This window comes from Heteronotia binoei, chromosome 8 (assembly GCF_032191835.1).
Source record: "Heteronotia binoei isolate CCM8104 ecotype False Entrance Well chromosome 8, APGP_CSIRO_Hbin_v1, whole genome shotgun sequence".
Lineage (NCBI taxonomy): Eukaryota > Metazoa > Chordata > Lepidosauria > Squamata > Gekkonidae > Heteronotia > Heteronotia binoei.
The window spans coordinates 5896902-5924849 of NC_083230.1; the positions used below are offsets into that span (position 1 = coordinate 5896902).

The 27948-nt window shown below is 43.5% G+C and overlaps 2 protein-coding genes across 3 annotated transcripts in view; one reads left to right on the forward strand and one right to left on the reverse strand.

Annotated features, from left to right (window-relative positions):
• Positions 1-27713, forward strand: PMPCB (peptidase, mitochondrial processing subunit beta). Of its 2 annotated transcripts, XM_060244693.1 has the most exons (13): positions 1-126; positions 9464-9604; positions 11615-11701; positions 15023-15152; positions 18556-18754; positions 21519-21598; positions 22269-22381; positions 24769-24912; positions 25399-25559; positions 26555-26640; positions 26722-26810; positions 27159-27234; positions 27319-27713. In XM_060244693.1, the coding sequence occupies exons 1-13, from the start codon at positions 31-33 to the stop codon at positions 27381-27383; spliced, it is 1467 nt and encodes a 488-aa protein (XP_060100676.1). In that variant the 5' UTR covers positions 1-30; the 3' UTR covers positions 27384-27713. The 2 variants fall into 2 exon arrangements, with proteins under 2 accessions (XP_060100676.1, XP_060100677.1); XM_060244694.1 differs by lacking the exon at positions 1-126 and having other exon boundaries at positions 9462-9604; positions 11615-11707; positions 15028-15152.
• DNAJC2 (DnaJ heat shock protein family (Hsp40) member C2) overlaps positions 27669-27948 on the reverse strand; it is a 58072-nt gene continuing 57792 nt past the window's right edge. The window contains exon 17 of the mRNA XM_060244692.1: positions 27669-27798. Within this exon, the coding sequence (XP_060100675.1) occupies positions 27724-27798 (75 nt within the window). The 3' untranslated portion in view covers positions 27669-27723. The remainder of the gene's footprint in view (positions 27799-27948) is intronic.

Below are 27948 nucleotides of genomic sequence, written 5' to 3' on the forward strand. Positions count from 1 at the left end.
CCCGCCTCCCCAGCCGCGCTTGGCACTAAGATGGCGGCGGGGGCCGCGTCTGTGGGTCGCCGAGCCGGCAGGAGCCTCCTATGGGCTTGGCTGGGCCCCGTCTCCGCGCGGAGCTCCCTGAAGCAAGTGAGTAGAGGGCCCGGCGGGCAAGGGGCCGGCCGCCGCAGAGAGGGGAAGAAAGGCCGCTCGCCGCTCCGCCAGGGCAGTCGTGGCGCTGGGCATGCTGGGACAAGTAGTCCCGCGGCTCCCCCAAGCCGCGCTGTCTTCTGGGCGGGGCTTCTCATTGAAGCGCGACGAAGCGGAAGCGCGGCGGCGTCTTTGAGACGAGCTGCGCGCATGCGTGAGACGCGCTCTTGCTAGTTTTTAAAGCGCCGCTTCTCTCCTGTCCCCCCCCCCCCCGGATGCGATGAATGGCGGCGGCCCGGAGTCTGTCCTGCGTGCACTGAATGTTGAGAAGTGTCGTTCGTGCTGCAGGATTACGCCGTGGTAGGAAGAGCCCTTCATTTCTGTTGAGGCCTGCTGAAATGCAGCCTCCCCCAAATCTTTAAGTGTCCCAGCCGGCTTCTGTACACATTTACAAACGATCTTTACAGCCCATTAGTCAGAACAGAGGATGATGCAGTGCAGTTTTGAGATTAAGAATGCGGTAAGAACCGGCTAAAGGCTAACAAAAACCTGAAGCGCTGCATACTCCTCTGTTGTCATCTGGTGAGGTTGTACCTTGGCTGTTGCGGCCTTCTGAAGCAAATGACAGCCTTGCTCCTGGCGCTAAGAGTCCGGATCTCTCATCAGGAAGACTCGACTGTCTCCTTTTGTTGCCATTTTGCATCAGAGGGAATACTTTTTTTCCCCATCTGAGGTTCCCTTCTAACTTCCCTGTGATTTAATCACTGTTTTTGTGTACGTGTTCTACCTTGGGTTTTAATTATGGGTCTTTATTTGGTGTTAAGATGTGTTATTACATCTGTTTTTAAATTGTTAGCCTCCTTGGTGGTCCTAATGTAAATAAAATAAAAATGCATTTTGCTACAGATCTACAGTGCTTTGCATCAGTGGATGATAAAATGAAAATCCTTTTTACCATATGGGGTTTTATATAAAAGGAATTTTATGTGGTTTAAATTTTTGCAGTTATTTTGTCAGCTATTAACATTTCTTATATCCTATCACACCAAACATTTTTGGCAGGTGCACATGTACTTAAGGAGTCAGTTTGGTGTAGAGGTGAAGTGTTCGAACTCTAATTAGGGAGAAGTGAGTTTGATTCCCCACTCCTTCACACGCAGCTGATCTTGGGTCAGTCACAGTTCTTTCAGAGCTGTTCTCTCTAGAGCAGTTTCTGTCAGAGCTCTGTCAACCACACCTCCCGTCTGTTGTGGGGAGGGAAGAGAAAGGAAATTGTAAACTGCTCTGAGTGAAGGGTGTGGTATATATCTAATCTCTTATTCTTCCTCTTCTCTTCTTTACATTTCCAAAGTTCAGCAGTTTTGCAGAGTTTTGGAATATAGATCTCTATATGCATGCCACCTGAATGAACATAGTTTATATGAATGCAGGGTTCAAATACAGCCTCTGCCATGAAGTTCATTAACAGTGCAATCCTAAACAGGCTCTTCTAAGTTCATTAACGTTAATGAATTTAGAAGATGTAACTCTATATTGGATTGAACTCTGAATGACCTAAACTATCCTGGTTCTCTGCTTAACTTGACTCAAGGCAGTTTTGTTATTTTGATGATAAAATAGACTCACTAAGCTCCCCCCCCACACACACACACTTTATACTGCTTCAGAGTCCCTGTACAACAGGGCAGTGTTAAGAGGTCTTTGAAACCAGTCTTCAACATTGTCTCTTAAACATGTTTTAAAGGAGGGACTATTTATTTATTTGGTATACTTACAGATATCCGTAAAACTCAAGGCAGCTTCAAAATAGTCTTACAAAAGGCTCTGTCAAACAATGTCCTTAAAATTACAGAATGCTATTACAAAAGTGAATGCATTCAAAAGTCTCAGCTCAACAAGAAACAAGACCATTCAGATAAAAACACAAAATCATGGTAAGAGCATTCCCAGGTCATCGAGCAACATTACGGAAGAGCATTGCCTTTACAAGCCCTGCTGGAAAATGTTGCTGACACCACCCAGTTGCTATATTCCACACTACTGGAAGTTCGGTATCTTCCAGCCCCTTACACCCCCTGTAGTGAGTACTTTAGCTTGGTTGATGTGGAGAATGGAGCTTTCAAAGTAGTGCATTGCTGGGACACTATTTGCTTTGGGTGCTTCATGACTTTTTTCTATGGTTCCAGCTGCCTGCAAGAATTTAACAGGAGACAGAAGTGGTACCCAAACCATAACTGGAACTGAAATCAATCTCTGCAACAAGTTTCAGAGTTAGGGCTCAGCTCTGGAGCTTCCAAAGCATTAATAATGAGGGTACAACCTTGATAGAGCCCTGTGGCGCAGAGTGGTAAGCTGTAATACTGCAGTCCAAGCTGTGCTCATGACCGGAGTTCAGGTAGCAGCTCAAGGTTGACTCAGCCTTCCATCTTTCTGAGGTCGGTAAAATAAGTACCCAGTTTGCTGTTAAAAAGCATTGAATCCAGTACTGAGCCCTGTGGTACCCCACTGCTTTCTACCCTCTGCTGTGAAATTTGCCCATTTATACTCACTCTCTGTTTACTATTAATTAGCCAGGTTTTGATCCACAAGAGGACTTGTCTTTTTTCCCCATGACTCTTGAGCTTATGTAGGAACCTTTGATGAGGAACTTTATCAGAAGCTTTCTGGAAGTCAAGGTAAACAACATCTGTTAAGTCCTCCTTATCCACATGTTTGCTCACCCCCTCAAAGAATTCTAACAGGTTAGTGAGACAAGATCTTCCCTTACAAAACCCATGCTGAGTCTTCCTCAGTAGCTTTTGTTCATCGATGTTCCTACTAATTCTCTCTTTAATAACAATTTCCACCAACTTTCCTGGTATTGACGTCATACTGACTGTCCTGTAATTTCCTGGATCTCCTCTGAAACCCTTTTTAAAGATAGGGTGACATTAGCTACCTTCCAGTCCTCAGGAATGGAGGCAAATTTTAATGAAAGATTACATAATTTTGTCAGGAGATCCACAAGTTCACCTTTGAGTTCTTTCAGATCTCTTGAATGTATGCCATCCAGGCCTGGTGACTTACCAGTTTTTAAATTGTCTATCAGTCGTAGGACCGCCTCTCTTGTCACCTCATTCTGAGTTAGGTCTTTTAACACCCCTCCCAAAATCAGCGGTTCTGGAGTGGGCAAACACTTCTCATCTTCCACAGTGAAGACCGAGGCAAAAAATGCATTCAGCTTCTCAGCCGTTTCCCTATCCTCTTTCAGTAATCCTTTTACCCCTTGTTCATCCAAGGGCCCCACTGCCTCCCTGACTGGTTTCCTGCTTCTAATGTATTTAAAGAAAATTTTATTGTTGGTCTTTATGTTTTCTGCAATATGCTCTTCATAGTCCCTTTTTGCCTGCCTGATCACAGACTTGCATTTGATTTGCCACAGTCTGTGTTCCCTTTTATTAACCTCACTGGGACTAGCTTTCCACCGCTTAAAGGAATCTTTTTTACCTTTTACAACTTCCATTACTTTGTTAACCATGCAGGCCTTTTAAAATACCTATTTGTGCCTTTCCTAACCTGCAGTATATATTTCATCTGAGCTTCTAAGATTGTTGTTTTAAATAGTCTCCAAGTTTCCCCAAAGGTTTTGACCCTTTTTACCTTTCCTTTTCGTTTCCTTTTTACATGCCTCCTTATCTCAGAGAACTTACCTTTTTAAAGTTAAAAGTGGTTGTGTTGATCTTTTTGGGCAACTCCTATTTATACAAATGGTGAACTCAATAACAATATGGTCACTGTTCCCAAGCGGTGCAATCGCTTTTACATCTCTCAACAGATCTTGGGCATTACTTTGGATCAAATCCAGGATTGCCTCTCCTGTGATAGGTTCTGTGACCATCTGCTTCATAGTACAGTCATTGAGAGTGTCTAGAAACTCAGTCTCTTTCCCCCACCTTGAGCATGTATTGACCCAATCAATGTGTCGGTAGTTAAAATCACCTATTATGACACAGTTTTTACATCTAGCCACTATCTTTAAATCTTTCAGCATGTATCTTTTGATCTGGTGGGCGATAACAAGTTTCCAGAGTTAAGCTTTCTTTGGGATCCACTATTTTGACCCTTACAATTTCCAGAAGCCGTTCTAATTCTCTTACCTTCTCTGTCTTACTGGACTGTATACCTTCTCTGACACACAGAGGCACACCTCCTCCAACCCCTCCCTCCCTGTCCTTACAATAGAATTTATATTGAGGAAACACCGTGTTCCACTGATTCTCCTCATCCACCAAGTTTCTGAAATGCCCACAATATCTATGTTTCCCCCCAACACTAAGCATTCCAACTCCCCAATTCTACCTTTGACACTTCTAGCATTTGTATATAAGCATCTATAATTTCTCAGGCAAGTTGGGCCTGTAACCTTCCTCCTGCTGCCTCGAGACCTAGCCAGGCAATCCATATTGTTTGTCACCGTCTCAGTGGACAACTCTAATCCATTGCCCTGTAGAAAAGTAACAGCTAACCATCTCTTTTGAGATGAGCCATCCTGGACTGCAGACAGTTCATCTGTTGGCTTTCCCTCAAGATTCAGTTTAAAAACTGCTCTGCCACCTTTTTTATTTTAAGCACCAACAGTCTGGTTCTTTCTCAGGACTGTCAAGCAATCGGATCTCAAGTAACCAGTCCTTGATTTTGAAACAAAGTATAGGTTTATTGATAATCCATGTGCTTCTGGTGAGCCAAGAATTGGAACTGATACAGAGTAATAGCAAAGTGTATACTTAAGGATGGCACATCAAAGGTTCTATCAGCAAAGCTACAATTACTAAACAGTCCTGTATTCACGTGTGAAAGTTCACACAGTTCTTTCTTTATCTCCCTGTGGTTATACTTCCTGGGTCCAGACTTGGCCTGGGAAAATGTCCCTGGAGGCTTTATCTTCAAAGAGCTAATTCCTGCATTTGTTAGTAAAAGCGAGAGAGGCGCAGGGAGGCGGCGCCAGCTAACTCTGCTACTTTGATGTGCCTTAGCTTTGTTTCAATGTTAGTAACAGGTACAGTACAGCAGTCACATTCTGATAAACATAGACAGTTATGGTAAAATGAAACATTGCTTGACAGGGACAAGTGGAGACCATCTCTTTTGTACAGCTCTTGCTTGTTCCAAAAAGCATCCCAGTGGCTAACAAACTTGAACCCTTCCTCCCTACACCATCATCTCATCCACGTACTGAGACTCCTAATTTGTGCCTGTCTCTCCAGCCCTGTGTGTGGAACAGGTAGCACTTCTGAGAAGGCTACCTTGGAGGTCCTGGCCTTAAGTCTCCTGCCTAGCAGCCTAAATTTTTCCTCCAGGATCTCATGACTGCATTTTCCTACATCGTTGGTGCCAACATGTACCACGACCACTGGCTCCTCCCCAGCACTGTATAACAGTCTATCTAGAACATGCATAATGTCCGCTACCTTTGCACCAGGCAGGCAAGTCACCATACAGGCAGTACGCTGGTTTGCCGCCCAGCTGTCTACTTGTCTAAGGATCGAATCACCAACTACCAAGTGTCCCCCTCCTTCCCTGCCCAGGGATGGTTACTTGGTGCGAAAGGATACCCAAGCACAGGGCTTTTTTTGTAGAAAAAGCCCAGCAGGAACTAATTTGCATATGAGGCCACACCCCCTGACCCAAAGCCAGCCAAAATAGTTTTCCTGTGTGTTTGTGCTAAAAAAAAAAGCCCTACCCACATACCAGCTGAAGAAGAGGTCCCTTCTGAGGGCAAATTCCCCTTATCCTCAGCATGGTATCCTATTGCCTCATTGGTATCCTATTGCCTCATGTTCCCTGACAGTGGTGGGGCTGCCATTTCCAGAATGGGACACATCTAACAAGTCCCCGAGAGTCTTCTCCATGTGCCTAACTGACTCTCTCCGCTTCTCCATGTCAGCCACCTTGGCCTCAAGGGTGTGAACTCATTGTCTGAGAACCAGGAACTCCTTGCACCGAGCACACACCCAAAACTTCTGTCCAGTGGGCAGATAGTCATACATATGATACTTAGTTCAAAACACTGGATAGCCCCCAACCCCCTGCAGGCATTCTGCCTTCTTAATTGCTTTTTAATTTTTAAAATTGTTTTTAAATAAATATATACAATCCCCCTTTTTATACCCTTTGGGTTTATGTGGCTCTCCTTGTGGAAAGTCTACTTACCTTATTGGGAACACAAGGAGACTAAGGCCTGGCTTCTTCCCCCTGGCTTCCTCACTCTGGCCTTACAAATGAAAAGAGGGTGGGGCCAGCATTCAGCCTCAGGCAACACAGACACTTCCAATCAGCAGTGATCACATGATGCAATCAGCTACTGCCCAGTCAAAACAGACAAACACGAACAGAAACATCTATATGGATAGCAGTTATAATTCTGTGAGATCTCCAGCCCTCACCTGGAGACTGGCTACAGTGGTTCCCAGGATTAGAGGTCTCTCCCTCAGAGGCCTATAGTGATACATTAGGAATTTCCGACCAACCTGGAAAGGTACCATTAAAAGCCTCTGGGCAAGTGCCCCTCCCAGCCTTGCTGTCTTTCCACCCAACCAAGTAAAGGCATTCTCTTCCCCCTCCACCTCAAGGAGAGCTGATCTCTGACATCTGGACAGCAGTTGTAATTCTGAGTGATCTCCAGCCTTCACCTAGAGATTGGCAACAGTGGTTCCTAGGAGGAAAGACCTCTCCCTCAGAGGCCTGTAGTGATTCCTTAGGAATTCCTCACCAACCTGGAAAGGTACCACTAAAGGCCTCTGGGCAAGTGCCTCCGCAGCCTTACTGTCTTCCCACCCACCCAAGTGAAGGCATTAATTCCCCCACCCCACCCCGCACACACACACACACATCTCAAGGGGAGGTGATCTCTGCTATCTGGATTTTCCTAACCTGGAGTTGGCAACCTGGCAGCCTCTACATGGGAAAAGGACAGTCTTTCTTCACAGTGGGTGGGGGGGGGAGAAGAAGATGAAGAAGAAGATATTGGATTTCTATCCCGCCCTCCACTCCGAAGAGTCTCAGAGCGGCTCACAATCTCCTTTCCCTTCCTCCCCCACAACAGACACCCTGTGAGGTGGGTGGGGCTGGAGAGGACTCCCACAGCAGCTGCCCTTTCAAGGACAGAGTCTCAGAGTGGCTCACAATTTCCTTTACCTTCCTCCCCCACAACAGACACCCTGTGAGGTGGGTGGGGCTGAGAGGGCTCTCACAGCAGCTGCCCTTTCAAGGACAACCTCTGCCAGAGCTATGGCTGACCCAAGGCCATCTCAGCAGGTGCAAGTGGAGGAGTGGGGAATCAAACCCGGTTCTCCCAGATAAGAGTCTGCACACTTAACCACTACACCAAACTGGCTCTCCAGGAAGGGGAGGAACCAAGCACCTGGACGTTGGTAACAGTGGTTCCCTGGGAGGAAATGGGTGATAGCATCAAGCAGCTGTCACTGTGAAGAAAACTATTACAAGCCTCCCTTTTCTTCCTTTGTTTATCTGCTGTTGTTGAAACGGCCCCTTCCTGCTGTGAACGAACATTCCTTGTTCAGTTGAAGTTGATGTTAACTACTACTCTTTGTGTGGGTTAAAGGGAGGAAGGTAGACAAACAGAATGAAATAAAGAGACTGAAAGAGATAGAAAGAACAGAAGGGGGAGGTAGAAAAAAGAGGGGGAGAAAGGAGTGAGAGAAAAATGAGAAGGAAGAAGGGCCCTGAGGAGAGGCAGTAGTGATCAGTAAGCTCCCAACAGAAAACTGTCTCCCTCAGAGGTCAGTGGCCATCTGATGGTGTTCTTGTCTGACAGGGCTGGTAGTGGGCGTGGGAGGGCAGAATCGGCCAATGGCACAGCAGAGATGGATTGCAAGCCAATCCTGCAAGAATGTGGGGAAGGCTGCAGTAGGTGGGTGACAGAGGCTACCCAATGGTAGTGGGAAGTGGTGACAGAGTGTCAGCGAATCAGGACGCCAGAATTTGCCACCATGGCTTTGGTTTTATGACTAAAAGATGGCCACTATTCTTAAATTATATAGTTTTGATTGACAAAGTGCCCAATCACCCTTACCTGCTTTAATTTTGTAAAGCTGGCTTTCTTTTTCTTTTTGAAAAAAAAAATCTAGGTAACTTGTACTAGGTTAATTTGGTTAGTGTCAATATTCTCAATTACAGTTTTGTGTGTTTTTACTGTTTACATTTTTGTTATTGTCATTGTTAAGGTTAATGTTAATTGTTAAAAATGCTTAGATTCTGGAAGAAAAACACACACACCCAAAAATGACGCTGCTAGTCCTCTCTGCTAGCACTGCCTCATTTCGATGCAGAAAGATGCTGCCTGGGTAACTTATAACAATATTTTTCACTGCCACTCCATCTTGGATGATACCCACAGTTGTGCCTATAACCAGCACCAGTATTCATGACTGAGTGTTCAAGTGTGGTGCCGTCACAGACAATCATTCTCCAAGTTTCCTCTCTGGTTTAATTTTTTAAAAGGAGACCACATTGCATCCTCCTGTCCAGCATCACTCTTCATAATCTCAGAATAGCCTTTGCAGTCATTCAGTCTGAGACCATGCCAATGGCTTTACTTGGTGGCTGATCTTCCTGAAAACCATTTTCTTTGAGATTTTGTATATGTAGAGCTCTTGTTCCAGAGGATTGACCCCATTATATTCTGTCCTTTCTTCTTTAAGCAGAGACTAGAATCAAAATTCATACAGTACATTTAAAGGGCTTAACCTTTTTCTCGGAAGCAATGAAGCTATTTCGTCTCTGGAATGCTGACCCACTCATTTCATACAGAGTGTCATTGTTTTGGCAACTAAGAAAATACAAGCAAAAGCTGTATCAAGAGAGTGAAATATTTTATTTTGATGAATATTTTTGTCTGGTTATTTTAGTAATGTTATTCATGATTTAGGTTTTATGTTCTTTGTGTTTGGTTGCAATGGCCTTTGGCGACATGCAATAAACACTCTTTGTACTCCATAATTCTGGGATAATGAAAGTGTGGTCCAGACATTAAAAAAATCCCCACTTCTTGGAATGCAAACTGAGGTTTTCAGGCTTAATATAAACTAGTAAAAGTTAAGCTGGTCTCCTTGTTCCTGGTTCCTGCCGTTGTAGAAATTAGTGCTGGCTACAGTAAAGTCACTGGAAAGTCTCGGGAACTATTTATTGTCTTGTACGCTCTGACAATATCTAGACTGTCAGTCTCTCACACACTCTTTGTAATGAATCTTCTTTTCTTATAAGTGTAGGCACACACTTGCATTGCATGGCTTTCACAAAGCAGTGGTTTGTCTTGGCTCATGACAGTTTTTGCACACAGTTTGTACACCCTGGAAGAAGCAAATACACAGCCACCAAAGAAGCACTCCAGATTGCTGTCAATGTTCCTGAGACAAAGGTGTCATCCCTGGAAAATGGCTTAAGAGTTGCTTCTGAAGATTCTGGACTTTCCACGTGCACAGTAGGTGACAGTTGTGAGTGAATTGCTTCCCCTCTTCTACCCCCATCTGTAATTTTTTACCACTATTGTTAAATTAAGAAAGCTTTGAAAATATTATTTAAACTGTGACCTTATACCATACATGTCACATTCTCAGGGTGCAGGCAGGCAGGAGTCCAAAGCCAGTCCAAGGTCAAAGTCCAGGAAGTCAAGTAGGAGCCAAGTCACCAATGCAGAATCACAAACTGGAATCAGAAGTCAGTGTCCAAAAGCCAAAAGGTCAGGGTGCCAAGGAAATCAAGCAGGTCAGGATCAGGAAGGAGTGTGGATGCAAGCCAGAGAATTGACTTGTTGCTTCCACAAGGTTACCAGGTCCTGGGTGGGAGCTATATGGGAGTCTCAATCAGCCTGCTCCCTGGGTGGCAGTGACTCTGCTAGAACTCAGGGCTGAGAGATCTGAAGCATCGACGTGCCTCATGTCTTCGCTCTGAAAGTTCTTTCCGGAGCCTGCTTCGAACTCTTGAGATGGGAGGAGGAGAGCTTGGAGGAGATTGTCAACAGCTGACACTGGTGCCTGGAGAGTGATTGATGGGCCAGCTGCTGTTTGTTCAGCTGAGGAACTGGCTGGCAACTCTTCCAGGTCTGTTAACCCTTCCAGCTCCTCCTTCTCAGGGCTCATGACAATACCTACTCAGAAGTCAATCTCATCTATTCCCAATGATATTTGTTTCTCAACAAATGTGTTCAGATTTGGGATGTTGGAGTAGCTACAGTTCACTTTTCTTACATGGAATGTAAGGACATGGAATGTATATACATTTTGTGTACAGATGTGCTATCAAGTTGTTATCAACTTACGGCAACCCCAGCAGAGGGGCTTTCAAGGCAAGTGAGAAGCAGAGATGGTTTGCCATTGCCTTTTTCTGCAGCATCTTCCTTGGTGGCCCCTCATCAAAGCACCAATCCTGTCTCACTTCCAAGATCTGATAAAATCAGGTTATACCATGCTGCCTTCCCTTCCCTGGTTTTACGTAGGAGATGGATAATGATGAAAAAGTTTGTGTGAAGGTCTGGATTGCTGCATCAACAGGGAAGCAGTCAGTCATGGAGCTCAGTGGCTGTTATGGCAACCTGAGCAGTAGTCTGATGTTGCAGTTTGATTTTGAATATCAAACTAGTGCAACAGAGGAGACCAGAGGGGGTACACCAGTAATAGCTACCATCCATGGTTCATCATATAGCCTATTCAAACATGGAGGTTTGAGATATGTAGTGATAGAGAAGTCCCTGGGCCGACTTGTTTGTGCACTCTTCAAAAGCCATTTCAGCTGTCATGGAATTGTCTGCACCTGATATGCAACAGTGGTGAGGTGGCAGGAGAGAGCTCATTCATATCCCTTGTGGAGAATGCCAGCATAGCTCTCTGAACCTCATCAGTGTTTATCATGGGGAGTCTGCAAAAGATGAGTAGCTTTTGATAGATACAGGTGGGTGTATAATGTACATGATGTGAAAGGGGGTATAGCAGCAATTACTAATTTTACAATACTGTGTCCGTCATATAATTTTTTTTCCAAAATGGGAAGAAAACTGATTTAATGTCCTGCAGTTTTCTGTGCTCTGACTGCCAATTCTCTGCCAGTTCCTTTCCATAAAGGTACTCTATACCCCATCTTTGCTGACTGTTCAAGCATACCTTTATGCCTACATTCTTGGGCGTAAGGAGCTCTACGGAGAGATCAGCATCATGTGTTGGTAGTGCTAGAAGAAGTAGCTTGGTTGACATCAAAAGTACATAGTAATAACGATTGCATCTTGAAGTATGTCTGAAGATGGAGCTGGTGTTTGGTGAGGCTGAGAGCAGACTGCACGTCTAGCTGTCTCTCCATTTTCTATCTTCTGGATACAAAACTTCTTATAGTAAATTTTCATCCATTTGAGCAAAATGAACAGTTCTTTCCCTCAGAATGCTGAAAACAGTATTTTTTCCTCCCCATCAGTTGGTAAGACTAATAATTTGTTTTGAATGAGGTGGGACTTTGGATTGATGCCGGAAGCAGATACGAGAATGAGAAAAACAACGGAACAGCCCACTTCCTGGAGCACATGGCTTTTAAGGCAAGTCTTTAAAACAGGTTTTCTGTATAGCTTTTGGACTGAAATAGTAACGTCTCCTTAATGCTAGACCTTATATTAATTTATCTTCAATGCTAGACCATAAGGCTAGACCTTATGCCCAGCCTTTGGCTAGGAAGTAAGTAGGTAATTTAGGTCTTCCAGACAAGGTTAAGGAATCTTGCATAAAATATTCATGCTTCAAGATGCTTAAGGTGACTATAAATGCTAAAGAAGTGGCATTTACAGTCTACAGGTGACTGATTCTGTTATTACTTCTACTGTTATCCTACTTCTGTGACCTGGGCCATATGGATTGCTTGTGGCTGAAAGGACTGTCTGGCTGTCCCTAGGAAGATCTGCCTCTTGCATAACAAAGTGCTGTATTACTCACAATGAGAGAGAGCTTGATTCTTGTGTGGGATGTAGCAGTGTGCTCAGCAGGATGGGTTTGCAGAACACAAGATGAGCCCTGCTGGATCAGACCAGTGATTCATATAGTCCAGCATCCTGTCTCATTCAGCGGCCGATCATTTCCTCTGGAGATCCAGCAACAAGGCAGAAAGGCCCTGATGTTGTCTCTTGGCACTGGGATTCAGAGTGTTATTGGCTCTGAACGTGGAGATTCCCTTCAGTCACCTTGGCTAATAGCCCCTGATAGACCCGTCCTCCATAAATCTGTCTAATCCCCTTTTAAAACTGCCTATACTTATGACCAACACTATATCCTCTGGGAGCAAAGTGAAGATTGTTTACCGTGTGGGATATAATAAGAGAGGAGGCATTTAGCTTTCGTTTTGATTGGTTTGTGTAACCAGTCAGGTGAAGTAAAAACTTGATTTTTAAAATTTGGATTGTTATATGTATTTCTGGTTTTATTCTCCCTCACCCTGCCCTTCCATTAACAATGAGCAAAATGTACACATCTGTTTCATGCAATACCTATGGATGATCACCTGACAAAACAAAAACTTTGAACCTGTCAAGCTTGCCTAGCGTTGCATTGGCAGTGGTATCTGTTCAGAGAGATTTAGGGTTTGTTATTTTATTCTGGTTTTAAGTGGAAATGGCTTGAACTCTTATTGTAAGCTGCCTTGAATCACAAGGAAAGGTGGAAGATAAATGTTTTGATAAAGAAATAAAAATTAGAAATGGAACATTTTCTGTGGGGAAACTTTCTGTCGACTTCTCTGTGTGCAGGGTCTGTTCTTGTCATATGTTATAACACAGGGGCAGCCTTTTATGCTGCTCTCTTATACTTCAGAGGCATTCCTGAGGAATCATATTGTTCTGCATTAGAATCAAACAACTGGGGACCTGCAAGAAACTTGCAGGGTGGCTATCCTATTCCCCCTGCCTTTGCTTCCTCCCTTCGCCCCCTACCTCTCCCACACACTTTCTCCCTTCTGCCACCCTTTTTCTTACTCTCACTCCTCCCTGCATGCCACTTCCTCTCTTTTTCTGCCTCTCCGCTTCATAACTCTTTCTCTGTCTGCCCCGTCACTCTTCCAGCCTCCCTTCGTAGAAAGATCTGTTCATAGCTCCAGTCACTGGATTTAAGTATCCAAAGATACCCTGACTTCACTATTGGAATATAAGATAAACATGTTTTCTTCAAATGTGTGCACTTTAGTAACTTAATACGGCTTATAGTCCATTCCATTTTAGTGGTGGCTGCTGCTCTCCAGAAAATCAAAACGGACCTCCCAGCTACAGAGATCAATTCCCCTTAGAGTTGCCAGCTCCAGGTTAGGAAATTCCTGGAGATTTGGGGGTGGAGTCTTGAGATGTTGAGGCTCAGGGGGAGAAACAACCTCAGCCAGGCTATAATGCCATGGAGTCTATCCTCTGAAGCAGCCATTTTCTCCAGGAGAACCGATCTCTGCCATCTGGAGAGCAGTTGTAATTCTGGGTAATCTCCAGCCCTCATCTGGAGGTTGGCAAAGGTAGTTCTCATGGAGGAAATCACTGATTTGGAGAATTAAGTCTATGGTATTATACCTGTCTGGTGTCCCTCCCTTTCTCAAGCCCCACTTTCTCCAGGCCTCACCCCACAAATGTGCATGAATTTCCCAATCTGGAGTTGGCAACTCTTATCTCCTTCCCACTAACAGCCAACCTACTTTTATCTGCCCCTCTGTCTTTAGCTTTCTCTCTCCTTCCCACTCTCCTGCAACCTCTGCTTAAGAAAACTACAGTCTTGCTCCACAATGAGGACCAAAGCAGCTTACATTATTCTCTCCCCCTTTTTATTTGCAGAACAGCCATGTGGGGTTGGTTAGGCTGAAGTATGTGACTGTTCCAAAATCACCCAGTCAGTTTCCACAGCAAGATGGTGATCTGAACCTGGGCATCCCAAACCCTACTGCGCACTTAACCACTACACTAAACTGGCTGTCTTAAACACTTAAAGGGATAAAGTACATGTACACTGCAATCCTAAACAGAGCTATGTCTTTCTAATTCTATTTAAATCTGAGGATTTAAAAGAGCACAACTCAGGTAGGACTACAGTACAAAGGGAAACATGCTTTTTAAAAAGGTCTGTATAAAATTCTGCCTAACTCTTACCTTACAAGAGACATCAGTACACTCAGTGAGACTCCAGAATGAGAATACGGGAGAGGAATAATGCCCGTAGAAGTTTAATATATTCTAAATGCTTGTGTGGAAATTGAAGGGGGAAACAACAATATTCTACCCTTCACACTGTGGTGTGCACGCTTATCTGTAACTTGTGAAGTGGCTCTAGCCCTCCACATTTTTGCAACTTGGCGCTGCGGGGCTCCAGCCCTCTGTTCCACTCAAAAAAGCTCAGGGGTGACCCAAGTCACATGGAGGTGTCTAATGTGGTGCCCCCCAGGGCCAGGGCCCTAGGCTATTGCCTGTTTTGCCTAGTGGTGGGGCCGACCCTGCCTATAAAACACCACAGCAACCCAAATCTAGAAACCTTAGTTTCCACTTAGAATCATAATTTGTTGAGAAAGATGCTGTTATGGCTGTCCTTGCATACATAGTGATGATGCTGTGTCTTGTCGCTACAGTATTTTCTGAGGTCTAGCTGATCAGTCTCTCACCTTGTGAGCCAGATGTTTTCTCTACTGCCTTGTAGAGAAAACATCTGGCTTATTGCCAATAATCTGGAAATGTCACATGCCAGACAAACTAGTAGGATTCAGATCTTGGAATCCCTGCTGCTGGGCACCTGTAGATTATTTTTCTGGTTGGGGGCTATATTCGTTTATCAAACTTGTTTCTTCCTTTTCCGCTGAAGTCATTTGGCTCTTTTGCTCTCTGAACTAATTATCTCTCTCTAAATTACAGGGAACAAAAAAGAGATCTCAATTAGATCTGGAGCTGGAAATTGAAAACATGGGAGCTCATCTGAATGCTTATACATCAAGAGAACAAACTGTCTATTATGCAAAGGCTTTTTCAAAAGACTTGCCAAGAGGTAACCATAAATTCCTAATACACTTTTTCTGAATACATTAACCTTGAAAAGAGATTCTATAGACATTAACTTGGTTTACAAGGGCTAGCAAAAGATGGTCTTATTCCTCTCTGTGGCATACTTTTCCATGTAGATAGATGGGCAGCCGTGTTGGTCTGAAGCAGTAGGAGTCAAGTTTCACCTTTAAGACCAACGAAGTTTTATTCAGAACATATTTTCTGTATCTTATCCCCTCGTCTGAAGAAGTATGCCTGCATACAAAAGCTTACGTTCTGAATAAAACTTTGTTGGTCTTAAAGGTGAAACTTGATTCCTACTTTGTTATACTTTTCCATGTTCGTTTTGAAGCTGTGGTTCAGCATGATGGGTTAAGAGAAGGTTGGTAGTGTGATGTTTGCCTGTCTTTTATTCCCTTGGCTAGTATTTGGATGGGAGACCTCCAAGGATTTGTGTTTATCTGTCTGCTTTGTGAGTGTGTGTGTGTGCGCCTGTTCAGTTTCATTTAGTAGAAGTGCAGCCAGCTGCTGGGGTACAAGGCAATGAAGACTGTATTCCAGGGAACTGCATGGCTATATTTTTTATTATGTTTTTTTTGGAGAAATGAGAAAGTCTTCTGGCTCCACCCACAGTCTCCCAGCTCCACCCCAAAGTACTCTGGTATTATCTGAGTTGGACTTGGCAACTGTAGAACCCTGAGTTGGATCTGACTTGGTTCTGTCAGTAAAAGACGGGGAGGAGGCCCTTTCCAAGCCTATTTTGGCATTTGAGGGAGAACTCATGGGCCTAGTCCTGACTAGGGTTGCCAGCTTCAGGTTGGGAAATTCCTGGAGATTTTGTGGTGGAGTCTATGGAAGCCAGACTTTGGGGAGCGGAGAGGCCCCAGCTGAATATAATGCCATAGAGTCCACCCCCAAAGCACTTGTTTTTTTACAGGGGGAAAGAGATCTGTTGTCTGGAGTTCAGTTGTGATACCTAGAAGCTTTCCTACCCTAGGCCTGGCAGCACTCTCTGGGTGACTTGATGCCATCTGACTGGCATGACTTAACTAGGTCTGACTGCTTGCTCCTGTTCAGCAGTAGCCCCCCCATGACAGCCACTGTGTTGTGGCTGTCAGCGCTTCAGAGCAGGGTCTGCCAGACCCAGGTTCTTGCTGTGAAAGCTGAGTGGATGATTCAGCCTAACCTACTGTGCAGGTTAGGAGGAACGGAAGGAGGAACGGAAACTCAAAAGGAGAAACGGAAAATGATGTAAGCTGCTTTGGTCTCCACTGCAGAGAAAGACTGTCCTTTTCCTAGGTAGAGGTTGAAGGGAGAGGGAAGGAGATGGGAAGCTGAAGTCAGAGGGGCAGATAAATGTAAGTTGGTGGTTGGCTGGGAAGGAGGGAGGGTTGCCAACTCCAGGTTCAGAAAATGCTGGAGATTTGAGGAGTGGAGCCTGGAAAGAGTGGGGTTTGAGGAGTGGTACCTCAGGTAGGTACAATGGCATAGACTCCTCCCTCCAAACCAGCCATTTCCTTCTGGGGAACCATTGTTGCCAGTGTCCAGGCATGGCCTGGAGATCACTTATCTCTCCAGATGGGCAGATATCAGTTCCCCTGGAGCAAATGGTACACTCTGAGTCATTATACCCTGCTGAGGTCGCACACACACACCCACGACAGCCAGTGTGACATGGCAATTGGCACTTCAGAGCCGGGTCTGCCAGATCTGGCTTCTTGCTACGGAAGCTGATCTGGGTGATTTCGGACCAGTTGCAGACTTTTAGCCTAACCTGCCTAACAGGGTTGCTGTGTAGATCAAAAGGGGGAGAGGAGAATGATGTAAGCTGCTTTCATCCCCACTGTGGAGAAAAACTGAACTTTTCCTATGTAAAGGATACAGAGAGGGGGGAGCAAATGGAAAGCAATCTACCCCTCTCTTTTGCCCCTGAACCCTTCTTTCTCAATCTACTCCCTTTCTCTGATAACCTACCCCACATTTCCCCAATTTCTCCATTTCCGTTCCCAAAAGCTGCCTTTTCAGCATACCTTGCCTCCCTCTATCTTTCCCTTTCCTCCCCAGCCCTCCCACTAAGGCCACAACACTCACCCACAGCAAATTTCTAGCACCCATTGTATTTCTCTCCACAACTGGCCTTATTACTAGTAAATAAATAAATCTCCTACCTTCTGGGGACACAGAAAACAATTCTGCGCCATCCTCTATATGACAGCCCTTCAAGTCCTTGAAGATGGTGATCATATCACCTCTCAGCCACCTCCTCTCCTGACTAAACATGCCCAGCTCCTTCAGCCTTTCCTCATAGGACTTGGTCTCCAGACCTCTTATCATCTTTGTCGCCCTCCTCTGGACCCGTTCCAGCTTGTCTATATCCTTCTTAAAATGTGGTGCCCAAAACTGAACACCATACTCCAGGTGAGGTCTTACCAGAGCAGAGTAAAGCAATACCATCACTTCACATGATCTGGACACTATACTTCTGTTGATACAGCCCAATATTGCATTTGCCTTTTTAGCCACCAGTGCTGCAGGCTGCAGTGGGGGCCACGGGCATTGGGGTGGGTGCTCCAACTCTTGAGATAATTTGTGAGGGGGCCCCCACAGGGTTTAATCCGGCACTGCTACCCATCTCATTCTAGCTATCCAGTATACTTTTCCTCAGAGCTGCTGATGCAACCCAAGTATCCCTGCCTAGCACTACAACCAGCATCAGGGATTTGTGCCAGAAAATTGGGGCCAATAGCTACTACTATGCTGCCAGTGGGTCTAGGATCAGGGCTGACTATTAGCAGGCACACAGAGAAGTCCATCCTATCATGTATACTATGAGAGGATGATATGCATCTTGATAAAAAGGTAGGCCGTTTCAGACTCTGGGGTGACATTGCTTTCACAACATTTTCCTGGCAGACTTTTTATGGGATGGTTTGCCATTGCCTTCCCCAGTCATCTACACTTTCCCCCCAGCAAGTAGGGTGCTCATTTTACTGACCTCAGAAGGATGGAAGGCTGAGTCAACCTTGGGCCGGCTACCTAAACCAGCTTCCGCTGGGATCGAACTCAGGTCGCAAGCAGAGAGTTTGGACTGCAGTACTGCAGCTTTACCACTCTGTGCCACGGGGCTCTTATGCATCTTGATACTTCACCCATGACACCATTTATAGCATATATGGCTACCACTGCAATCCTATTCATTTATTCACCCATATGACACTATTTATTGGGTATATGGCTACCACTGCAATCCTATTCAGAGTTATTCCAGTCTAAGTGACTTCAACAGATGTGGACTAACTCTACATAGGTTTGTACTGCATGATACTTATTTGATGGTTGATAGAATATAGTGAAGAGACTTTTAAATTTTCTCTATTGCTGTCATTATTTGTTACCTATCCCTGCAGCTGTGGAGATACTTGCTGACATCATCCAGAACAGCACACTTGGGGAGGCTGAAATTGAGCGGGAGCGTGGTGTGATCCTTCGAGAGATGCAGGAAGTTGAAACCAATTTGCAGGAAGTGGTCTTTGATTATCTCCACGCCACAGCTTATCAAGATACTGCACTAGGACGGACTATTCTAGGACCCACAGAAAATATCAAGTATGGTTCACCATTGCTCTCGTTTCTAAAATGATATTTAAATCCATAAAATGAAGATCCCTAGTTGGAAAGAAATTGACTCTCAATAAAGAAAAAAACAGCTTGTCAGGGCCTTCCTGCATAGATATGTATGTACATAAAAATTAAAAGAGCATGCGCTCTTGTATGAGCCTCATGTCTTTCTTCTAGCTCTTGTTTTTCTTGTAGGGATGTGACAGATTTCAAGCACTCTTGCATATTTTGTACCTAGAAAAATGCAATTTCCCCCCCAGGAAATGAATATTTCTATTGTTAAATGCTAGATAGTTCCACAATATGGTTTGTGATGTATATTTATTAATGACAGACAGACAGACCAGACCGACTGAAGATAGAGAGATAGATAGATAGCCTAATGCTCAAGTTTGTCCTTTCACAGTTCATCTTCTGTCCTCTTCTCTTCCCTGTGACATAACTACTGACAGGCAATACAGATTTGTAAAAATTATTTATGAAATTCTGCTAGTTTCTCAAATGTAACTTGCAGCTTAAACTCTTGTAAAGGTCATTTGAACAGGTTATGGGCTGGCTGTAATGGCAGGGTTCCCAGAAACTCCTGCCTAGTGAGAAGAGGCCTCTGCCTGCCCACTCAAGTGGGTGCTGCTTGCTGTACAAATAACAGACTAGGCTGCACATCTACTGATTTTTTTTAAAGTGGCAAGCTGTGGCTATTTATTATGTTAATTACGTGCAAATGAGGCATTGCATGTTGCTAAAATGAAATTTGCATTATCCAGCTAAAGAACACAGAAGGAGCCCTGCTGCATCCAACCAGTGGTCCTTCTCTCATCTCTCACAATAGCCAGCCAGTTACTGTGAAGAGCCAACAAACAGGCGTCAAGGCCTTCTGCTGATGTTGCCTCCTACCATTGGAATTCAGAAATTTACTGCCTTTGAATGTGGATGTTCCCTTTAGTCACATGGCTAGTAGCTGCTGATAGGCCTGTCCTCTAGGAATCTGTCTAATCTGTCTTTTAAAGCTGCCTGTGCCTGTGGTCAATCCTTATATCCTCTGACAGTGAATTGCACATTTTAAGCACTCCTTGAGTAAAGAAGTATTTCCTTTTATGTTTCTTGAATCTGAACTTATGGACAGTAGTCCATCAACTTCATTGGATGCACCTTGAACTAGCAGGTGATACACTGCTCTTCAGCCTCAGCCAAGGGTTCCTGTTTAGTTCAACTAAGTGAGCTCTAGCACTTATCATTTATTACATGTTATGACGATTTCACCCACCCTCACAGGGTTTCCCTTTATCGTGTTCTTTTCTGAGCAGCAACTTTTCCCTTTTTCTTTTTTTTCTCCGGCTGTCCCACACAGTTGTTTGAATGTATATTATGAGATGCTGACCCAGCCTAGGGAACTGAGAGGGGAAATTAAATTCCTTCTTTTTGTCCTGGTTTGATAATGGGCATAAGAGGCTGATGGTAAATCAAAAATAACAAAACTTTTTATTTCATTTTGAGGGGAAATGATCAGGCAGGAATCAGGTTTAGGACTTATGAGGTGAACAGGCAACAGAAATGAGGTAATCTTGTATTAAAATGAACACTAGATAATTTGTCAGGAAAAGTAACTTTCTGTTATTCAAATAGGTCTTCAAGATTTGAGATTTCTTGGCAGGCTTTTCTTTTCTTTTTTTTACATAAACTAGCATAAGCTTCTTTGTCTAACAGACACTAAAGGTGGTGAAGGCAGGAACTGTTAGGGAATTTTGGGAGTATAGAAACCTTTCCTAGAACTCCCATTCCCATCAGGTTCAGTAAGGGAGAGGAATGACTGGCAAGAACCTCATAACTTGAGAGAGAGAGAAACCCATTCCATAAAACCATTTATTGAAAAAAAATCAGTCTGCACACATTTTTAAGCAAGAAGCCATTTCAGCGTTCATTTTACAAAAGGGAAAAAGATAAACCAATATTTATAAACCAATAGTACACCTTTATCTATTTAGGAATGCATTTTGTCACTCTGTCAAATCCTAACCACAGCATTGGCAGAGGGCCCTTAGCATTTCAAACAGTGTTGTTAAATACCTTTAGAATCCAGATTAACTGTCAATCAAGAAATCAGATGGATACCCAACCCTTCCTTTTTCTGACCAAAAAGCTCAGACCAGAGCCATTACATTGCTAGGTCAGAAACACCCTCCCTCTCTCAAGAACTTGGAGCCACAGGTCTTCATATCTAGATGTTTTGACTTCGAGACTGGAACTCATAAATATAAATAGCTATTTTTAGAGCAGAGTGCAGGGCGCATTGTCAGGCTTGAAGAGCCTCCTGCAATGTCTTATAGAAGACAACCAAACAGAGAGACCTAAGCAAATACAGAACTGCCCCAGTCCCGCATATAATTCTGCCACAGGAACATTCACACAAGTTCTAGTTTCCTTTCTTATCTACTGGCCAGGGATCACTCCTAGGAGCTATTTCTCTCAGACTTGATAGGATCACCTTGCTGCACTAGGCACTATTTCCTTCAGTCTTGCTAGGGAAGGCCTCCGCATCCCACTTTTCTAACTCATGATCCTTCTTGATCTTCTCCCAGTCTGCTTTGATCTCTCACTTAATTGTCAACTGCTAACTGAAACTTTCCACTGAATAATGCCATTTGACTCTCCTGTCCCTAAAGGCTCTCAGACCAGGTTAAAGCCTTAACCATTTAATGTGTGTCACACATGCATTTTATGTTTTTCCTTTCATTGTTTGCTGAACCTCTCACAGGTCCATAATGCGTAGTGACTTGGTGGAATATATAACAACACACTACAAAGGACCTAGAATGGTGCTGGCTGCTGCTGGAGGTATGTACGCAAACCATAATTTTTATGTTGGTAAGAAATAAGGAAGCCCTCTGTGGTTGGTATCATAAAGGCCTCTAAAAAACAAAAGGTGAAGCCATAGTACCGCATAATGTTATTTTCAGTTTGGAGATAAGGACATAACCCATTATGTTGAAGTGGTTAGTACTGGTCTAGTATCTGAGAGATCCAGGTTTCAATCCCCACTCTTGCTGGGTGACTCTGAGCCAGTCGCGCACTCTCAGCCTAACCCGCTTCACAGGATTGTTTTGAAGATGAAAGGGAGAAGACGACGTTGCAAGCTGCTTTGTGTCCCCACTGAGGAGAAAAGCAGGCTGCAAATGAGGTAAAAATAAAATAAATCCAAATGCTAGAATGTTTATCTCCTAAAAGAGAAAAGATGGATTCACTGCTGATCTTTTCCTTGTGTTCAGCGCAGTAAAGCATGGGAAGAAAATTGTAGCTTGTAGTAGTAAAATTTTTGTAGTAAATTGTAGTCATAAAATTTTAGCTAAACTGGATATGAGAGATGTTAGAAAGCCAACTATATTATCAATGGTGGATGTTAGTTAATAAAGTATTGTAACTTTGGCCCCTAAATGGGAATATTTGTCACATATATGATTAGTTTGTGTGTCACCTTCTAAATTGTAGTTTTATGTCAATTATTTAGGAGTCCCTCATGATGAATTGCTGGATTTAGCGAAGTATCATTTTGGTAACTTGCCATCTGTGGTGAAAGGAGGAGCACCAGCCCTGCCCCCTTGCCGCTTCACAGGCAGTGAAGTAAGTTGAGGCAGGACATCTGCCACTTTTCCTAGCAAGGCAGCATCATGACAAATAACTGCTAATGCAATAGTAATACAAGATATCTTCTAAGCTTGATTCTAGCCTTGATTGCAGAAACAGCTACAAAACTTGCTGAAGGAGACAGAGGCTGTTAGCATGTTTCAAAGCAACACCCGTGATTCAGAAGAGTGTTAAATGGCTATAATAATTTGATTCTCTTCTCCTCTTTTGTGGTTCTTTTAGGCCTTTTTTCTTCTGAGGATCAAGACACCAGAGATTCTGTATCTATCGATAGACATGGGTCAGGGTTGTAACATGCAGAGGCATCTCCCTGCCTCCCCAGAACAAACACTTGTATTTTGAGCCCTTAAACACTTAGGATTATATTGCATTATGTATGTGGAAGTGCAGATTCAGATCAATACTTGGAAAATCTAGGGGGAAAAGACTCTTAAACAAATGTTTGTTTTTATTTTGCCAATAGAAAAAAAGAAATCAGATAGTCTGTGCAATATAGTAGAAGGGTCATGAAAAATACAGCATAGGAATGTAGCAGCAATAAAACACAAACCTTTCTATAGAATGACTGCCTTCCTATAGAGAAATAAACCTTACAAAAGAAAATAAGCCATAGGAGTCTGATTGGGGGTGGGGCTGTCCAAAGCCTTGAAGAAGCTGCTTCAGAAAGTGAAACTGACTAGAAGGCACAAATCACAATGCTAGATCAGCAGAACAGAGATTCCAGATCCGGGAGAGACCAACTGTTGAGGCTTGGGAACAGGGTGATTCCAAACCATCTACAAAATTTGGAGCTGAAGGGGGGACTTTTAATGCCTTTTGCCAAAGGGATCTTTGGCATAAAGGTGAAAATAATAAAAAGTACTCTTTTGGGGGGGGGAGGTGCAAGTATGTGAAACCTTTGTCTGTATTGTGGAGGGGTGTTTGGAGTGTCAAAATGTTCCCTTGGGGCAATCTGGAACTCAGATATGATTTCATCGTCGAGCTGGAACTGGTCATGATTGGGAAAGACTGCAGTCTTCCTGTACAGTCATTTAGATGCAACTAACTGAAACCTTTATTAGGCATTTGTCCATAAGAATCCATATAATAACAAGCAGGAGGCAATACAACTATATTAGAAAAGAAAATGCTATTTAGAACTATAAACATCTAAATTTAGTACAAAATCAAGGATAGACTAAAGAATGATCCTGTCGATACTTCTTTGCTTCTTCCCTAAACTGATAAACCCATCCTACTCAGTTTGATTATTGCCCACCAGTGAAAATAGACAAGGTAAAGACATATTTGTTTAAACAGCACAGATACTACTTTCCAATTACTGAGAATGCTCAGCCTCAGTACCAATACTGGGAGAGGGGATAGTAAACTGAAAGGTATAAGGTGGGATGGAGGCATTTAGATAGGAAAGACATAGCTGGGATTGGCCATTACTTATTGTTTGGGAAATCTGGGAGGTTAGTTGTGACCAGATTATCTGGGAGGAAGCTCCGGGGTCCTTGGAGAAAATGGCACTCTGTTGAATCCCGCTTAGAGTAGATTTATGCATACGACTGGCAGAACAACAGCCTTGCATTCCTTCTCTCCTCTGGCATGGCTCACTCCCTTCTGATATCACTTTAATTCAGGCTCCTCTTATTATTTTTGGGCTCATACTCAGGTGTACAGAAGGGGATCAAACCACAGAGGAAAAAGGCGAGTCCCTCAGGGTCTCTTGGGTTTCATATTAGATCTCCCAACTTCAAATACAAATTATGCAGTGTAACTCATTCTGGACAAGGCACAAGGGGAATGGGGGTAGATTTAAGCCTTCCCCGCTGCCCCATTTTCCATATCTGCAGTGGGGCCATAGGTCCATTGTTTGCCCTGTTGCAAGAGGCGCATAGTAAGCAAATAGCGGGGGGGGGGGGGAGGGAATCAAATCAGGCAAATGGTATGGGGGGGGGAAGGCTCTTGTGCGGTATAGTGATGGAAGTGTCAGACTAAGATCTGAGAGATCCAGGTTCAGATCCATAGTTTGCCATGAAAGCTTGCTGAGTGACCTTGGGCCAGTGACATAGTCTCAGTCTCACCTACTTCGCTGTGCTCTTGTGAAGAAACATGGAAGAGAATGGTGGAAGCTGCTTTGGGTCCCCATTGGGGAGAAAGGTGGCATAGACTTGAATACATAATAAATTCACCTCATTTTCCATAACATTTACACTTTATCATGGGGTTATTGAAGTATAAAACTAAAGCTGTTACCATTGTTTTGTTTACATGTTGAAATGTGGTTGCTCACTCTCCTTATAGTTTCAATCCCTTTTGTTTGTCACATTGCTAATCAGAACTTTCTAACCCCTCTGTTAATTGTTCTTGAGCAGATCAGAGTGCCGGATAATAAAATGCCTTTGGCGCACATTGCAATAGCTGTTGAAGCTGCTGGCTGGTGTCATCCAGACACAATTCCTCTCATGGTGGCAAATACACTGATAGGAAATTGGGATCGTTCCTTTGGTGGTGGAGTGGTGAGTTCTCAAAAAATTACAGATAAAGGTTACCATGTCAGATAGTTTCCTTCATTTGGATCCAACGTCCTCAAGAAATCCTTTTTTTGTTTGTGATGAAACTAAGTTTACTGATGACTTCTGTTTGACATTTATAATCTACTGTTCAAGTCTTTGTCCTTATTCTGCTTCGTATAAGAATTTACTAATCTGCTCAAGCTTTTTTCCAGGATATTGAAGAGAAAGCCATGTAATATCGTCCTTGGTGGAAATGGAAAACCATGTTATATCAGACTTCTAAAAGCCGTGCTTCCTCTTCAGGATTACTTTGCTAGGATTTAATCTGTAGTGTGCAGAGATTAGTTTATAAAAGGAACTGGGGCAGAAAGGAAATGCATATTTTAAAAATGGCTTTAAAAGGATAATATTGCTATTTTTTTATAATGATGGCACTATTGAAAGGTACTGTTCCACCCTCTTAGCTTATCTCCAATCTTGTTCCTACAGAATCTGTCCAGTAAGCTTGCTCAGGCTGCATGCCATGGTAACCTCTGCCATAGCTTCCAGTCCTTCAACACCTGCTACACAGATACCGGCCTTTGGGGCGTCTACATGGTTTGTGAGGCAACTACCATAGAGGACATGATGCACTTTGTTCAGAGAGAATGGTAAGGATTGCTGAATAACTGCTTGGGGGTGGAAGTGGCCATCTCACTATGTAGCAGCATTCTGTTGCTGCACTGTATCAGATACGACAGGAACGAGCCTAGCAGCAGGATCTCTCAAGGACTCGTGCTAAAATATTTACACCCGGGGTGTCAAACCTATGGCCACAGGCTGGAACCAGACCACCCATGTCTTTAATTCGTCCTGGTGAGTGGGGGCTCTCTTCTATCTCCCCTCCTCTGCCCATCCTTGCTGTTCTGAGTTTGATCTGCCTCTTCAGTATAGAGAACAGAGGGCGGGGCTGCCAGAGAGCAGGAAGCAGAGGGCGGGGCTGCCAAACTTCCCAGCCACCACTCCCAGTCTCCGTAATCTTCCTCATAGCGCCAATAGATGGGGGCCCCCAGTCAGGTCCCTGTGCTGGAAGTCAGTGGCAAGGCCTCTACAGGCCACCCATGGCTATGGGCCTGGACCCTGGAGAGCTACGGCCACTCAGAGTAGACCGGGGGGGGGGGGAGAAGCTTGCAATGCTCAGCCGTTTCATGTTTTCCCCCTAGGCTCAGACCATTTATATTTTTAGTTTCTATTTTAAGGGGGGGAAAGTTTGGGACAAACCACAGTTAAAATTTAGAGTTCAACAAACTCAAGGAACTCCACTTTTGCAGAGAAATATTAGTTTTAACACCATCACCCCTCCTAATGTAGGTGCTTTAATACCTTTAATTGTGTTTGTCTGTGTTTAATTCTGTTTGTCTGTGACCTTTGTAAAGTTTATATCTCCAATACCTGGCATTGCATTTTATGACACACATTTATGTCGGATCTGGCCCTCAGAACAACTGAGTTCAACATCCCTGATTTACACCATGCAGCTAGTTATTCCAGGCCGTCCTACTGAAGCGTAAAAATAAAAGGACTGAGTACTGTGAACAACAGCAGTACACAATAATGTCCTTTCACTAATATCAAATTTCCTTTCACTGACTTCAATGTCTTTCAGGGTAAGGCTGTCCACCAGTGTTACGGACAGTGAAGTAGCCCGTGCCAAGAATCTCCTGAAAACTAACATGCTGTTACAACTGGATGGTAAGAACTAGGATTGTTTTTTTTCCATTATAAAAAGATCGGTAATCAATTTGAATATATGCTAAGTGTGTGTAATCTTAGGTTCCACTCCAATTTGTGAAGACATTGGACGACAAATGTTATGTTACAATCGTCGAATTCCAATTCCCGAACTTGAAGCAAGAATTGAAGTAAGGAGTATTTTTTTAAATAAAAAAGTCACGTCAGTTAGGAATAGTTGCTGCATCTTTAACAAACAAAACCAGGTTTCTAGCCTGTATCCTTGAAAGTGTGTTGGCTATGCTTGCCGAAATCTCAGGAGCAAGATACAGCTATAGAAACTGTTTCAGTGTCCAGTATAGTTCTTTGATTCTTCCCATGACTGGCAAAATCTGCAGAATAAAAAGTTGTAGAATTTGTATTGCTTTGATGCAGAATTCAATTAAGCTCATGATGTCATTTGTGATTGTTTTGATAACTAGATGGTTAAATTAGAGGAAATAGGCAAAAGTTAAGATGGAGTCTACTTCTTATTTTAGGCAATTGATGCTCAAACCATCAGGGATGTTTGCACAAAGTATATCTATGATAAGTGTCCTGCTATTGCCGCTGTAGGTAAGCTACTTTTCATTACTACCTGGCATTTTTTAAAAAAAATATTCTCTTACTCTAAGAATATTTTTGTTTTTATATTTTTAGGCCCCCTTGAACAGCTCCCAGATTACAACCGACTCTGCAATGGCATGTTCTGGCTTCGAGTTTAACCAGGCATTCATTCTAAAACTCTCTTGCAAGCAGAAGGAACACTTTGGGAGATTAGAGAGAGATAGCAGCTCTAAAGATTGGCAAAGTTATTTTCACCTATTAAAATGCAGGTTTGATGAACAGCAATCTAAATAAGCATTAAGAGGTAGGATATGGGTTTTTAAAAACAGTACAAAAACTTATTAACTGGAGGCAAAATATGACATGATGAATAAGACGGAAGAAATTGAAGTCTACAAATGGAAAACTGTACAACTGTCCACAAAGAATAAAAAAACCAGGTGTTGTATTTGTATTTTTATTATAAAACAAAACACATTAAGACTGTCCTTGAGAATCTCATTTCTTAGTTTTAGCAGCATTCAGTACTTGCTCTTGGGCAGCCTTCTTCGCTTTCACCATTTCAACAAGTTCCTAAAACGGGAGAGAGAGAGAAGCTTGTTCATACTCAATTCCCCTTAACTAACAGCACTTCCTGGGAAGGTCCTGATAATTTCCAGTGGTGAGTGACTGTTTCTGGCTGGCTGGAGTTTGAACCTTTTTGCTCTCACTGATCTGAACAGT

Excerpts from the sequence above, each read along its gene's own strand:
- PMPCB (XM_060244693.1), top strand. The coding sequence starts at position 31 with ATGGCGGCGGGGGCCGCGTCTGTGGGTCGCCGAGCCGGCAGGAGCCTC. Across the intron at positions 15,153-18,555 it reads TTCAAAAGACTTGCCAAGAG|CTGTGGAGATACTTGCTGAC; the intron begins GTAACCATAAAT and ends CTATCCCTGCAG. Across the intron at positions 21,599-22,268 it reads GGTGCTGGCTGCTGCTGGAG|GAGTCCCTCATGATGAATTG; the intron begins GTATGTACGCAA and ends TCAATTATTTAG.